We start from the raw sequence: 15,833 nt of genomic DNA, 5'->3' as shown, positions 1-15,833 counted from the left end.
CTTTTCTCATTCTTCTTTTCAAAACTTTTCATATATCCTCTCATAGGTTTAGAAACTGCCAAAATGGCCCCCCTGTATCTTTTTCCCGTCTGCGGGGGCATTTTTGAAAAAGGGGGGCAAAACAAAATGCCCCCCTACATGCGTCTAGCCAAACTACCCTTCCTATCTATTCGCCCATACCATATTTCATGTAGGGGGGCAAAAAGGCAATTTTCAAACCCACCCTCTCCCACACAAATCACACTTCTTTTCTCATTATTGCTTCTCAAATACTTTTTATATATTCTCTCATAGGTTTTGAAACTGCCAAAATGCCCCCCTACATCTATTATCCCGTCCTCACTCTCTCTTTTCTTTCCACTTCTCTACATTCCTCTAGGGGGGCATTTTCACTTTGCCCCACTTCTCAAAATGCCCCCCGCTTATTCTATATACATCTCTCCTTCTCTGGTCGCCTTTTTCAGTCCGAGGAACCATATGTTCCCTCTTATTTTTCGTTCCTTGATTTGAATGGTTGTTAGTTCTTTGAAGAATTGCTGCTTTCCGACGCGCCTTGATTGATCGAGAACCGTAACGGAATACTCCTTGTATAAATCAGATCTGGTCACCCGGTCATCATCGCTTCCTGTGATATCGTAGTGGAACTTCAACCATTTCGCTGCTGCCAAACTGTTCGCTAAGTTCTTTTGGGTGAAGGCTCGTACCTCTGCAGGGACTTCAATGCTCATATTGAGGGTTTTATCTTCCTTCACAAAACGTTTGCGGAATATGCCAATGAGAAGCAAAATGAACTCGTCCCGGCATGCATTTGTTTTGAAGTATCCTTTCAATTTCATATCACCTTCTTTTTGAAGTTGTTCCTCCTGAATTCCATCTCCCTCTTCCTTGATCGGTTCAGAGCCATTGAGAGTGAAACTGTATGGAAACTCTTGCATTCGCACCCGATTGCACAATGCGAGGTCTATTTTATCAAAGACCGGGTCTTCATTTGTCTGAACATTGGTTTGCCCAGTGATCGGAAAACTGATGGGTTTACCGTTAAGTGTTCTCACTGTTATCTTATCATTCCCAGACACTTTCTTGAACATTTCGGATAAAAATCGATCATTCTTATTTGTTTCGCTTGTCATCAAATACCTCTTTCCGAAGCAATTGTATAGTTGCGAGTTTGCTTTGTCAACATCTTGCTGCTCCCGGGTAAAGTTTTTCTTGTCCAAGGTATAGAAGTAATTTCCAAACGTAACAGCAAGGAGAGTACCTTCCACACCCTTTCCGTTCCGACCCGGCCCCTTGAGGATCGTGAAGATTTCCTCAACTAGTTCTCCGTAGAGACACCTCGCAACATTGCAAAGTCGGTAAGTCATCAATTCTTCAGTTCGGAATATAGATTGGTAAAAGTTTTCAATCTTCTCACGCATCTCAGGGCTTCGCGTCGTCGGATAGTTGTAACCACATGTGAATAGTATGTAATCATCCCATTTGATGGATCTTGCCTCTCCTTCAATCAGGTCGTACACTTTATCGTTAAAAGCAAATAGGTGAGGTTTTGAAAGAAAAAGTTCGATGCAAGTGTCGTTCGCGGTACAGAGCCGTTCCACGTTCTGTGCTACATTGATGGAGTACGTAGTCTCCTCGATCAGCATTCGAAACTTTTCGTAAATCCATCGCAGTTTCAGATACTTACCGTGATCACTTCTTTGTGAGTCAAAATCATCTAGTAGTTTCTCAAAACTGCTAATCAACGTGTCTGCAATCTGAAGATTCAAGTCGCTATTTCGGACCCTGCCCTCATACTTTCGCCAGATATTATCTTTGCCTAGAACAAACATCAAGCCGCTTGAATGTTTCAATAAAGTCTCACCTCGCTCTTCAATGAACCATTCGGCGGTATTCTTGTGGCTAATATTCAAAATTCGGCGGAAATCAAACTTCTCCCAACCTGTTAGACCTTCCAAATCTTCACAAGTTACAACAGTATCCTTTTCTTCACTCGTTTTTGCGGGTTCAGTAATGGGCGGCGGGAACAAGTCCAAGATCTTTTTGCTTTTATGACCATAGGTTTTTGAGCGTTCACAGTGCTGACATTTGAACGTGAATTTCTTTCGATCCACTATGAAAAATATTTTGGGAACGGAGACATCGTGTTCTGCATGGTGCAACATGCAGTATGTGGTTCTCAAAAATACCACAATCGCATCCTCATATTTTTGTACGGCCCCAAAATCTCTTTCCAAATATTCCGTTTTTCCACAGAGTTTGGTAACTGAATCGTAAATAGTGCTGATTACCTCCGTATTAGCATCGTTGTCAATAGGATATTTTGCCTTTTTCTTCTTTGGTTGCGGTTGGTCTTCAAGGTCCGAGTCCGGAACCAGGACAAATTCATCATTGGCAGGACGCTTTCTACTATCAGATTGAATTGTCCATTCAACCGGGGTCCAGTCCGCCTCTACATATTGAATGATATATGAAGAGATTGGTGCATCTGGTTCGCTTTTGATGAGAAGTCGGTTATCCCAACGATTTTTGACTTTGTCCACCATCACCATGGACCGATTGTTGTCATAGACAGAAAGATCAAAAACTCCATCCTTGAAATTGTAGTCTCGAACAACATCCGGGAAGTCGGACAAATCTGGGATGAATTTCTTGAGTTTCTTCTTCATTTCATTCCGGGTCGTATACATACCATCTGCCCATAGGCGATAAGAGACTTTATATCCACCACCGGTTTCGACGTATTTACCATTTTTGTCCTTGGTGTGCTTAGGAGCGTATCCCATTGTACGGAATGCAGAATGAAAAGTAATATCCTCATTTAAATACAAGGAGGTAAATACTTTATCAACACCTTTACGGATTTCAGTCTCAACTTCTTCAGAGGGCAGATCGGATTCTTCCTCAAATCTCATATCGAAATCGACAAACAATTTGATCTTGTCATTGGCGCCCAATTTTGTAAAGTTTTCGGTAAGCCACTTGTGTTCCATATGTTTCTTTTCGTATTCTTCGAGTGTCCAATTGAACTCGGGAACACCTCCGAAGTAAGATTCCTTGAAATGGTAGATGTCTCTGATAGGTTTGGATTCAACGTGAGCAGCAAATTTGGAAGACATGGTGCTTTACTAAGAATACACTTAGAAGTTTAAATGGCATTTAAACGCAAGTAACAAAAATAAACATATATGTACCAATAAAGAAGCATCGTTATTGCTACAAAGATGTACATTCCTTACAACTATATTGCATCACTCTTTGAGGATGGAGAAATCAAGACTGTCACAGGCCGGAGCGTCCGTGATCTTGCTAGAAAACTAGATATTGCCGCATCCACTGTTGCGCGAATTTTGGGTAATGTAGAATCATGCAGGACGCGGAGACACATCACCATCAAAAGGACATTGAAGGAGCCTTTGAGTTCGAAATCAGATGATCTGGATCAATCCAAATCGAATTCTATCTTGAAGCCTTTAGGTTCCTTTGACTTGACCCAACAATCGTAGCAGTATAGCCGATTTTTGATGTAGGGAATAGGTTCTGATTGGCATTCAGCGGTCTTGCATTGTCGAGTTCCTTTCGGGTTAATAATTTTGCCCGAAGGAGACCGCTTTGGATACCAAGGACGCATTGTTTCTTTGAAATTTATTCAAATTGATATGTACAAGGAACTATTTACTTATTTACAATTGTAACGCAAATATCTGGAACTACTCTTCAATGCCTCTCGCAAGGATGTCGATACTGCCAAACAGAAACTTATTATAACCTCCATCATTATCCTCGTTCTTCAATCTGACCCCGTGATATCCGGTTGTCTGTACTCCGTTTATTCGTATGTTTTGGCCGAAAGTAACTGTCTTATCGTATGCGTGTAGCAGAAAACCCTTGAAATCCTGGGTCCGAGGTACGGATTTGTACCATACCGGATGCTCCTTCATCCATGTTCGTAGAGTTTGAATTGCCACGCATTGCGACATTTTCGCGCCTTCTTCAATGACACACATTTCCTTCAGGAACGTGCGATACGGGTGTACTCTCGTGATTAATTCCTCAGTCGCTGAAACCACTGATGCGGGTTTTCTCAGTATCGGATATTCTTTCTCTAGCAGATGATCGTTGTGAAACGAAATCATTAGTGCCATCATGGCACTCGCCAAGTCCGGACTTGCGTTTTGGATGAGACGGTCGAGTTCGAAGTCCTTCAAATATATATTTTGACTCGGGTCAAAATGTTCATCTGCATCGACGAACGTCGATTTGCAAGGTATCACCACCAATTTGGCTGTGATGTCCTTGTGATCCTTATCATACAGTCCGCAATCCAAATAAGGGTAATGATTCGTAGCGAGAATCACCAATCCCTCTACCGTAACCTGCTCACATTTGTTATGACCCCTCCGGACAGAAGTAGAATCGCCTCCGACAGCGATTTTGATTGCTGAACCGTAATATAAATCTTTCTCATCCCCTTCAGAAAACCAAGTGACGAGTGTTGATTTTTGGCCCATTTTCCAGTGAATCTCAGATGGTTCATTTCCGTTCCCAGGTTTCCTTTGTAACGTCTGCGCGGTTGCTCCCAGAAAGCGATGACATGTTATAAGTTTCATCAATCCTCCAATCAAACTTTTGCCATTGGAACTTTCCCCGTGAAATATAAGCAATTCACGGATACCGCGTCTGCTTCCCAAGAATGTACTGAGACTGGTGAGCGCATAATAGCGATCGGAATTCTCAGGCCATATTTTGCATATGGCATCCCACAAGTACCGCTGTGTGGGATATTTCTCGGTATCCCACTCGACAAGATCGTAGTTGAACGTTTCAATTTCACCATCCTCATCAATGCGCTTTCGAGATTCACCAATATTTCGGTCGTAGACATAGCCGTTTCTGAAAGCGATCAGATGGCTATTGTCTACAGGAGGTACTGGATCCTCAGCCTTCTTTAACTGCATCCGGCCGTATAGGATGTCAACCACTTTCTTGCATTTTTGGGTAATCTCGTTCTTCGCTCCCGGGGTTGCATTCTGATCGACCGCATTGAACATATCGAACAATTCTTGGGCGACGTAGGCTGTGAAGGCGATTTTGTTCAAGCATATATTCGTTCGCGTCGAGGGATTACATCGCAAGAAGCCCTTTTTGTCGCCCAAGCGGATGAGATGTCCATAATCAAATTCGAAGAAGTCCGCAGCATGGGTTATCCATTGATCCCCGGATTTCGGCTCCTTGTATACTCTCAAAGCGTAAGCGAAATTCGCGTATAATCGACATTTGGTACATCCTCTACAATCACACAAGGATATATCATGATTCGAAGAATCCGGATTTTCTTTATGAACAACAACTGCGGTGCTGGTAACAGTAATTGCTTCAGGTTTGATGTCTTCAATGTTCAAACCCGGAACTTCTTCCGTCTGCATATTTTCTGCAAGTTCCTTGGGGTTATCGATCTGAATGTCGTCAATTATAACCGTTTGAGTGCCCGGAAGGATTCGGTCAGGCACATCTTCCAGACGTTCCTGGGGATGATCGTTATTGACATCGGTTTGGTTGTCAATCATGACGTTTTCATTTTGATTGACATCCATCTGCAAGCCAACGAGATCGGGCTTGTTGATCGTCGGAGTGTTTTGAGTCGAATGAGAATCCAATGGCTCGATGCTCAAATTCATAGGATCGATATCGAATATATTGTCCAAGTCCAACGCAACTGAGAGATCGATATGGTCTTCATTGCGATTCACTTCGTTATTGATCACATCCAAAGAGCCCGGTTCAGCCCTTTGGACGGTACGTTTGGCTATTTTGATGCGCTTCGGAGCCAATTCCATGGTGTTTTGGCGTTTTTGCATGTTGAGAACGTGCGTTTGTTGAAAGTTATGGCGAAAGCGGTTGTGTGCAATAGTTGTTAAGAGTGAGGAACTGTTTGAAATTTTTTGAGGGGAAACAAACATTTTTTTACCCTTATATATTTTTTCGTGGCAGTTTTCCTTTCCGCAAACGGGAAAGAACAACATCCGCAACCTCACCTAACTGTAAAGTAAATGATATCAACATGTAGAAACAGTACCCGGGTGGTAACCGACAGGAAACGCCCCCGCGGGCATTGGAAAACGGGAGGTAGAAAACACCCCCGCTTGCATTGCTCAGTTATGGAATGGAAACACCCCCCGTATTTTGTTTCGAGAAGAGTCAAATCACCCCCTCTAGGGGGTGATTTGTTTCTGTACCATTTTTACTCACTCCGCATGTGGGTGAATGCTTAATTTTAGTAACCTTGCCGCGGGGGTGGTTTCGGCTGAATAGACGGCGCAGGTGTGGGCGATTCTGCATGATCATACTCGGGGAAGTGGGGGTGGTTCTGTACTGATTAAAGTTTTGTTTGGGGGTGGGTGTTTTCTTGAATCCTGATGAAATCGGAGTTCCACCTGTAAGTATTCGCGCGCGATGACGTAAACATGCGTTTAATATCGATATTACCAATGTTATTAAATTTCTTATTTAAAGAGTAAAAACGAGTAATGGTTTATGCACAACCAAAGAACGACACAGCAATGAATATTGAAATAGCAAAGAAACTTATCAACCGATATGCCGATACCGTCCAACAAAAGAATGGAAAGATAGGATTGGCTCCGAGTAGCCGAAAGGTATATCTGTCGGCTTGTAATGGACTTGAAGCATACGGGATTCTTGATCCGAATGTCCTATCATCTCCAACCGATGTCATGAAAATCTTGAAAAAAAATTACCCTAAAGACGATGGAGCGAATTGTACAAAGGTGTTGTCCGCTCTGTTCAAAATTATGACAAACGAGGAAAAAATAGGATTGTATGATTGGCTTTCGTCTAGCCTCTATGGTGAAACTGCAAAGAAACGATTCCTAGATGCGTGCACAATGGACAAACTTACGCATATTGACGAAATGGGACATTTCTATCTCAAGATCAACGGCGATCGTTGCAAAGAGATACAAGCCCGGGATCTCGTAATGGATAAAGAATATGAAACGAACCGCTTCATCGAAAAGGACGCTTTAATCAATGCTCTTTACGAGAAATTGGATGAACGTAAAGAAAAGGCCGTTAAAGACCCATATAAGTATGGGTTGCTCATAGCAGCGGCTTGTTTTGTCGGTTCAGATGTCATTCGAAGAGCGGACATTGGCGAAGCAAAGTTTATGCTCATTTCCGAAGCGGATAATGTCACATTTGATACGGAAACCCATACCTTTCTGATAAAAGCATGTAATAAAAATAAGGGAGACACCGATGTTCTTATTACAATTATCGATGACATTGTCAAAAGGCACATTGATAATCTGGTTGATATTCGTAAGGCTAAAGGTCAAAGTAAATTGTTTGAAAAAGCGCGCAACGCAAGTAAACCCTATGAAGGCGGAGGTTTTGGAAGGGCTATGAAGATCGCTTGTAAACAACATATCGGAGAAGAACTTGGAGTCAATGAACTTTGAAAAATTGTAGTCATTGACTCGATCAAATTGGATAACGGAGATCCTCGGGTCCAAAAAGAGTTTGCGAAAAAGCATGGTCATTCCTATGCAACACGACAAGTGTATTATAACCTTCACAGGGAGAACGAAGGCTCATCTAATGATGATGCGATGGATATCGACGATCTTAATGACGATTTAAATCTAGATGACAAGTTTTGAAAACCTATTATCCATTTTGCTCTTCATACTGGGCTATGGCCTCCCGTGCATTTTCGAGATTCCCTTCATCTTCCCAAGTTGATTGGGACGCATCATAACCACTCCATAGAACCTTGTACTGCTTTATCCTTCTGTTGCCTCTACGTACTACTCTACTATCAAGGATTGAATCGATTTCGCATTCATCGTTTTCATTGGGATCTGGCTGGGAAGCGATGTTCGGTACGTTGACGGTTCCTGATGGAACTAGCCGAAGGTCGTTAGCAGATGTTAAACCAGGAAGTCTTGTTCCATCCATTCTGTTTAATTTATACGATGAAACATAACCTGCATAGTTACTTTGCACTTTCCCTGCAATTTTATAAGTTTGTGACGAGAAATATCCAACTTTTGCGCGCCTTTTAATACCACTTGGTAACGGTATTATCTTTCTTACAACATCTCCCACTTTAAATTCGTTCAAAACTGTTGATTTCACCCCTTTCAATTTCTTGTTCCGTATGCGATCGAAAATGGCTTCATGTTCATCTTGTAAGATTTCGTTTGAAGCCTTCCCTGTCGCATACGTTTTCGTGTTGTTTAAATTATCTATGAGTTTTTGAAGATAATTTGGCCAATCCCGTTTTCCGAAACGTATCGAGGAATAGATCAGATTTTTTATATTTTTGTTAACGGATTCAATCTGTCCTTGTCCTTGGGGGACACCGGGTTGTCCGAACTTCCACTCCACGTTATTCGAGTCGGCCCACTCTTGCACCTGACCTTGAAATTCCGTACCTACATCGGATGTAAAACTTACTAGCACAGCGCCATCCCGTTTCATTGTTCCTAGAAACTTGACAACAGTGGCTTGATCTTGTGACTTCATCGCCATACTATACACCTTTTTAGTGAGGATGTCTGAAGCGTTGACCGAATACTTATATCCATTGTATGCTATCGATGTCAAATTTATACAATCGATCTGGTAATTTCCTTCTTTTCCGGCCAAAATCGGTTTTATCGAGCCTCGGGATCCCATAACTTTTGTAGATCTCTGCCAAATCTCTTGCTTCTTCAGAAAATCGTTGAGAAGAGTTCTTTGTGAAATCCTGCTATTTGGAAATGCTTTTCTATACGCATACCACAATTTGTCTCGTCCTAGAAAGTTTTGATTCTGATAGTAAAACTTGGTGAGGTTCCGGAGATCCTCCGGAGTGATGGGCTCATATCTGAGAGAGGAGGTTCCTGTGTTGTCGGAGTCCATCTTTGTTTATCAATTGACCACAAATTAATGTTATGGTCAATTTTTGTCATTTTTGGGTGAAATTGATAAAAACACCTGGGCCTGTTTCTTGGGCTTGATGCAGTCAATTAAGAAGTCAAACTGTATAGGTAAAGCCCGAATCAACCTGAAAAAGCACAACCCAAATAGTAAAATGGCACTAATTGTTCAGGAGTTTGGTCGCGCGGAAGATGTCTTTGTTGCTTAACTTGCAGGAAAATAGTTTTACGTCATATTTGGGACGAAAAAACTGGGAAATCTTCAGGCGGCCTTTTTTCTTCTTGGAGTTTTAACTGGAACTTGCTTGTCCAAATGCGACTGAACGATATTCACAACTATTTCTTCCTTACATTGCTGTAAAGTTCTCGTCCTTACGTCCTCCGGCATGTCTAACCAAAGCCTATCCTGTGATAGTTCTTCTAGAAGTTTGTCAAACGATTCTTTGGTTAGCGAATTTGGCAAATAGAAAATGTTATCAAACATCTTATACTTTAAGTCCACAATTTTTTCTTTAATGCGTTTCTGGTTGTAATTGTTTAAAGACTCCTTCGTTTGTCTCTGACTTTAAATCAACATATAGCGCGTGGTAAGGATTGACAGTGTATTTCTCTGCTAAATTTACAAACTCCGACTCGGACAAATGACAGCGAATCTCACCCGCAATCTTTTCGTATTGCTTTTGGTTCAATCTGTACAAAATCCAATGGGTGGAATTCACTCTTTGTAACGGTGTGAGTTGTTTCGTGTCATGAAGAGAACAGAGAACCGACATCCCATTATGTCTCGCCCTGGAGTACAGTAAGTCTAACATCTGTCTTATACCGCTCGATATCAGTTCGGGTTCTTTAGGTTCCTTTCCAATACCGGGGCCGTTTTCTTTCGCAAGGATACCAAAATCATCCAAAATTAACAGCATATGATTTTTGGATTTATCTTGTTTATAAAGTAGTTTCTGCTTCTCGAAAAGGTTGTTCAGTACGTGATTCGATACTATGCTGGACATGTACACGTTATCGCATTTCTTCAAACTTGTCCATTCCGGCGAGTCAGCGCTTGGAGAGAAAACCACAACATTTTCATACGCTTTTGCACAATTCTGGATGAGATTGATAATACAGGTGGTCTTCCCTGCTCTTGAACTCCCGACTAGAGTCAAAGTGAAGAATTTCTTCGGATAGTCATCGGGCGTCTTGTCCTTTATGTGTATCTGATATTCGGAAGGAATTTTTGGTTTAGCAATTCTCATATTTAGCGCACTCGTAAAATTAATCTCTTTACATTATACAAAAGATAAGAAATCGATGTTTCGAGAGATTATCCTCAATTCTGGTACGTTACCAGATATGAATAATTGTACATTTCGTCTTCAAAATACCGTCCCGTGTTACGCATGGAGACTTATTTCGGTATCTCTACTGCAGTCATGGAGTGCGACATCCGATTTTAACAACGCGGTTGTTTTTGCCGAGTCAGGATCTACGACTTTAAGAAAAGCGACTTTGCCCGAAGGGACGTACGACTCAACAAACATTTTGAGTGCTCTTGGAAGCGCAATGACTGCAGCGGGGTCTCAACCGTACAGTGTGTCTTACGATGGAGTGACTCGAAGACTGACTGTTTCAACTTCTGGAAGTAAAACGTTCAAGATCCTTGGAGGGTCCCGTGGTTCAAGCGCTTTTCTGCACCTTGGTATCGATAAGGTGAATGAAACCGGATATGGATCAAGTATAACATTTCCAAACACACTCAATCTATCCGCGTCACAACCAATTCTAATAACTTCAAGGACTCTACAGACAAATGGAGCGATTCTTTATCCGGCTGGTATTGACTCGGACATCAATTGTCTAGCAGCGATAAATCCTGATTCGTATGGAGATATCTTGACATGGGTCAACCCGAGTGACAACTTTCATCGAGCCGAAGATCTTACACTCAATCAAATTGATATCCAAATTGTAGATAGTGCATCGTTGCAAGTTGTGAGAACATCCGCTCCAATAACAATTCATTTGGGAATCTATGATGACCCTATTGACCTCGTTGTATAACGAATTTTTTTTCTCTTCTGTACAGTAAAACATTGAACAAAATGTCAGAAAACGAAAGCGCATCTACTGAAAACCCTTCTGTACAGGAAGAAAAACCAATTGTTGACGACCCGATCACCGAGGCTGTTATTGAAAAGGTGAAGGTCAAAAAGCCGCGATCTGAAAAACAGATCGAAGCGATGCGTCGAGCGCAAGAGAAACGTACCGAGAACTTGAAGAAGATGAAGGAACTCAAAGAGAAAGCAGATACAGAACAGAAAAAGGAGCAAGAGAAAAGGGCAAAAGAATCTAAACAGGACGAAGCAAGAAAGATAATTGAGAAATATGAAGCGGAAAAAAAGAAAATTGCTGAACAAAAGCGACAAGAGCGTATAGCGAAAATCAATCGAATGCCTAACGCGCTTCAACCTGCTGCGTACAAAGACGACTCTGTGGAGGAAAACACGTTTGTAGAATTTGATCCTCCCGAAGCAGATGATGATCCGTATATGGGAATCTTTGGCGGACGTTGATGGACATTGATTATTTTTTTCTAAGAGATATGTTAAACCATTATAACTTAAAATAATGTCAACAAATCCCGTTGTTCCTTCAAACTGGATCTATAGTTCTAGACAATTTTCGATGCATTCAGACGCTCTCAGCGAAAATATTGCGATTTATCGCCCAATCAAGGAGACGTTTAGTTCAAAATCACCTGGAAATGCTATAAAAATCGTAATTGATTCCAATAGTTCCTTTTTGAGACCTCAACGTTCGTATCTATGGGGAACAATTACTGTGAAAAACGCTGATGGCAGCCCCGTCACGGATGCGCAGATTTCTGAAATTGGTGCAATGGCTTGCTTCCGAACGATGAATGTGAAGTTTGGCGGAAAAGTTGTTGACGAAATTGAAGATATGCCAAGTTTTGTTGCAGACACTCTCCAGTTTGTGGAGGCAGAGAAACGAAAATACCTAAAATATAACGAAGGAGCAGGTAACCCGGATGCGTTCAAAAATCCCAACGGAACTTTCACATTCAAACACCATTTGTTAGCAGGGTCCATGAGAAATTTGAACGGAAACCCGATTCCACTAGCGATTTTGCCGAATCAATCGGTGGAATTAACATTCACTTTAAACACACCGCAGCAGGCCTTCACCAATGTAGGTTCCGGAGTATACTTTGAAGTTTCAAATCTTCGTTATGTAGCACAACTTGTGACCCCGAGTGCCGCTTATATGTCCGCATTGTGGTCCGGAATTTGGGCAGGGAAGTATCTCGAAATGGATGTAGTAGGTGTTCAACAACTCTCCAATGTATGTAGTGGTGCGTCACAGAACAACTTCATCCTCCCACTCACAAACGGTCGGATCGTCGGTTTAACGCACAGATTTCGATCTGATGATAAATACGCCACTACATCAGGGGACAAAAGTTTGATTTATGATACAGCCAACTTAAAGTCATGGCGTTACCAGATAGGACAATATAGATTACCTTTAACCGAAGATTTCCAGGTAGAAGATACGGTTATGATAGGCAACCTCTCCATGAACGACAACACATCATACGCCTCTGAAGACCTGGACCTCGATAACTTTTACAACAAACAGTTTGTGATGCGTTATTCGTGGCAAAGCGCAGATGAAGATTCCAGTAGCGCTTTGAACCTACTCGGAGGCTCCGGAAACGTACATCTAATTACGACACATAATTTACCCTCCCCGAGTACCGCCGTTTCATTGCAAACAACCGTCTATTCACAACGCACCATCCTTGTGGGGGCAACCGTCGATATCGTATAAAAATCTTCTAATCATATAGTAGAAACCAATGCCGAGAAAACAAAAGGTTTTGAAACCAGTTCGCATCCCTGCTAGAACTAAATCCGGAAAACCGAAAAAAGGTGTAATCCCTCCACAACTGCTTCCATTTATCCTTTCTCGACGAGCCGGGAAGAAGATCGTTTAAAACTTATGCGCTTTTGTACATTTCAGAATCCTATGATTCTCAAATATTACAATTATAATCTTCTATACAATTATGATCTTTTTATCTTATACTTTTCGTGCCCGTTTTGAAGATTGTTCCCAGCCGTGTTCATAAGATAATCTCTCGGGAGGTAAACTTGTTCGTGTACTTTTCTTTTTCCTTATTGGCGCAATGGGTGTATTTTCTGGAGCCCTCACTGCTGGGGAATCGGTGAAGATATCTCTCTGTGTTGGTGTTGCAGAATCCTCATTTGGGGAAATAACTTGAGTAATCGGTTCGGTGGTAACAAACTGTTCAATTGGTGTGGAGAGATCCATAGGGGGTCCTACCGTTCCAGTTGAAAGGGTAGATTTTGGACTCCTATTCGGGAAAATGTCGCTTTGAGTGACTGCTGAACTGGCAGATGGATAACTTATTGTTGGTGAGAAATTCGTAATTATGGGTGGTGGGCGTGGTCTAGCAACCCGTGGCACATCTCCAAGAGAATATTGTGTCCCTACATCTTTGTTTTCCGTAATCTTTTCCTTTCTTAAAGTTTCTATCAATCGCTGCATCGCTCCTACTTCACTTAATGCGATAGGTGTGACGCTTTGCACTTGGCTGAGAAGTCGTTCCATCTCGTCCGGCGTCATTGTCGAAGGAACATTTTTAAAACCTACCGATTCTAACATTCTCTTGAACGTAGACATTGTGGCTGTTGTCATTCTTCCAAGTTGCTCTTCCTGAGATCGGAGTTGTGTTTGCAATGTTTGATTCGCGTGCGTTACTGCATGTCACAGTCCACCCTATGGTATATACCATAGGGTGGACTGTGACAGATCCTATAGTAAAAAAGAAGACTCCCATAGTAGAGAATGGACTGACCCATAGTTCGAAACTGCTCTGCCGGATCCCATAGTAAAAGAATTGTCACATATCACCTTATTCAACATTTAAACATCTCCCTTCACGACATCGAATCACGTGACGGCACATGACTTCTCTCCATTCATTTCGAGTCACATTGCGTCATCTTCTGTCATTCCGCCGCTGTCCTGTCAACCGTCAATCCGTCACGCGTTCCCTCCATTCCGCTCATGACCGCCGCCATTCCTCTCAAACCTCTTTAACTTAACCTTCGCCTCCGTCCACAGCCGTAGACACTTTCTTCACATCGTCCCTCTATATCCACCTCTTCATTCACTTATTCGTTTTTGTTAACGTCAAATCTACCTAGTTGTTCTCCGATTGGTGACAAAGTGAAATAAGTTATACGACTTTTACACGTTGTCACCTTTCGGAGAACAAGAATGCTTCTCACACGTTTCTCTCCGTTCCTCTTGGAAAAAAGAGGGAAAATAAATGACGCCTCCCCACCCACCCCTCCATTCACTCTTTCGTTTCTGCTACAGTCACATTCTACCCAGTTGTTCTCCGCAAGGTGACAAAGTGAAATAAGTCATACGACTTTTACACGTTGTCACCTTTCGGAGAACAACAATGCTCTCACACGTTTCTCTCCGTTCCTCTTGGAAAAAAGAGGGAAATTAAATGACGCCTCCCCACCCGCACCTTCATCAATCCAATGAAGACCATATCTTATTCAAAACACTATTTACAAGATCTAACGGATTACTCATCAGAGTTCAGATGAGAGCAAATGTCTTCTATCTCTTCCCGCCACCGGAGCAACTCTTCCTGCACTGTCTCATCGTTGTCAATGTTGGCAATTTCCAAAAACTGTTTGACTTGAAGGATCAAGATGCGTACAAATCCCATACACTGGCAACCTTCTTCACGCATGCTATCATTGCATTTAACTGGATAGATGCAGAATTTTGTGAATTCCTTCAATCCATCCACATGATAAGCGACCTTTGAGAAGACGTAGCGGAGTTTGCATCTATCCTCGCCGAGATAAAACTTCTGAGTCCTTTTTGAAAATAGCCTTTGCGAGATATTGTAACGTATTGCGTTGATGTGATACTGGCGTTTATCAACCGGGTTTTTAGATCTGCAGTTTGGACGCTTGTTTTTCTGTTTGGGTGTCCGAGGCATGTTTTGCGTTTGTGTTGTGTGATATAAAAGGAATTGCACTCTAAATGGAACTTCCAATGCGACATTCCTCTTTCCATGCGACTCTATTTATAGACGGCAAAATCCCGATCTCTTTCTTGCATAAGGAAAGGCAATGCCAAGGAAATCCGGTCTTCTCGATAGAACACATGATTAGCGGTCATCCATCTCGAAACAAATATTAGTGCCGGAACCAAATCCGATAACAACTTGCATTCGAGATAACTGTCAAGAAATGATACCACATGAGCAGCGGTCATCCATCTCGAAACAAATCTTGGTGCGGGACCAGGACCAAATCCGATAACAACTTACACTCGATAATAACTCCTGACATCATCGGATTTTCATTATCGATATTAACTTAATTTACATAAAAGCGACCGCACTATAGGTTCCTAAATTTATTCTTTCCTTATTTCAAAAGGAAACCTATTAAAGATGTCCGAATTTCTATTGAAAACCGCCGATTTGTCTCAATTTCTGGATCGTAATAAGGCTGATTTTGCGAATACTTCTAGAGAAGTTAAACGATTTCAGCAACATGGAGTATTTGACTCGATTGAACGATTATCCGCTTTGAATGAAGTTAAAAGTCTGATCAATAAATCCAAAATCTCTGCTCGCACTCCGAACGGGATCTCGAATAAATCCATGTCCGATGCCATAGGTAAAGTCCACCGGATCTTCAAAAACGCGGGATATGAAAGATTGAATATAAGCCCCGAGTTATTCGATAAGACGAGAAAGCCTTTGGCGGACGAATCTCACAGATTGAACAACGAATATAATGCGAGGAGACGTCA

General features: G+C 41.9%; 2 protein-coding genes across 2 annotated transcripts; both read right to left on the bottom strand.

The window, feature by feature from the left end:
- Window positions 1-422: 422 nt before the first annotated feature.
- On the bottom strand, window positions 423-3,116 carry EV422DRAFT_506772 (uncharacterized protein; the record flags this gene model as incomplete). The annotated part of the gene is made up of 3 exons (XM_053068596.1): window positions 423-1,606; window positions 1,685-1,816; window positions 1,862-3,116. 3 exons carry the CDS (start codon window positions 3,114-3,116, stop codon window positions 423-425), a joined length of 2,571 nt encoding a protein of 856 aa, XP_052925257.1.
- A 591-nt stretch (window positions 3,117-3,707) lies between these two features.
- Window positions 3,708-5,855, bottom strand: EV422DRAFT_506771 (uncharacterized protein; the record flags this gene model as incomplete). The annotated part of the gene is made up of 1 exon (XM_053068595.1): window positions 3,708-5,855. One exon carries the CDS (start codon window positions 5,853-5,855, stop codon window positions 3,708-3,710), a length of 2,148 nt encoding a protein of 715 aa, XP_052925256.1.
- Window positions 5,856-15,833: the final 9,978 nt, after the last annotated feature.

Source organism: Fimicolochytrium jonesii, assembly GCF_025526975.1.
Source record: "Fimicolochytrium jonesii strain JEL569 chromosome Unknown EV422scaffold_13, whole genome shotgun sequence".
NCBI lineage: Eukaryota > Fungi > Chytridiomycota > Chytridiomycetes > Spizellomycetales > Powellomycetaceae > Fimicolochytrium > Fimicolochytrium jonesii.
The sequence above is the reverse complement of the archived record's forward strand: the minus strand, read 5'-3'. Positions and strand labels throughout refer to the sequence as shown.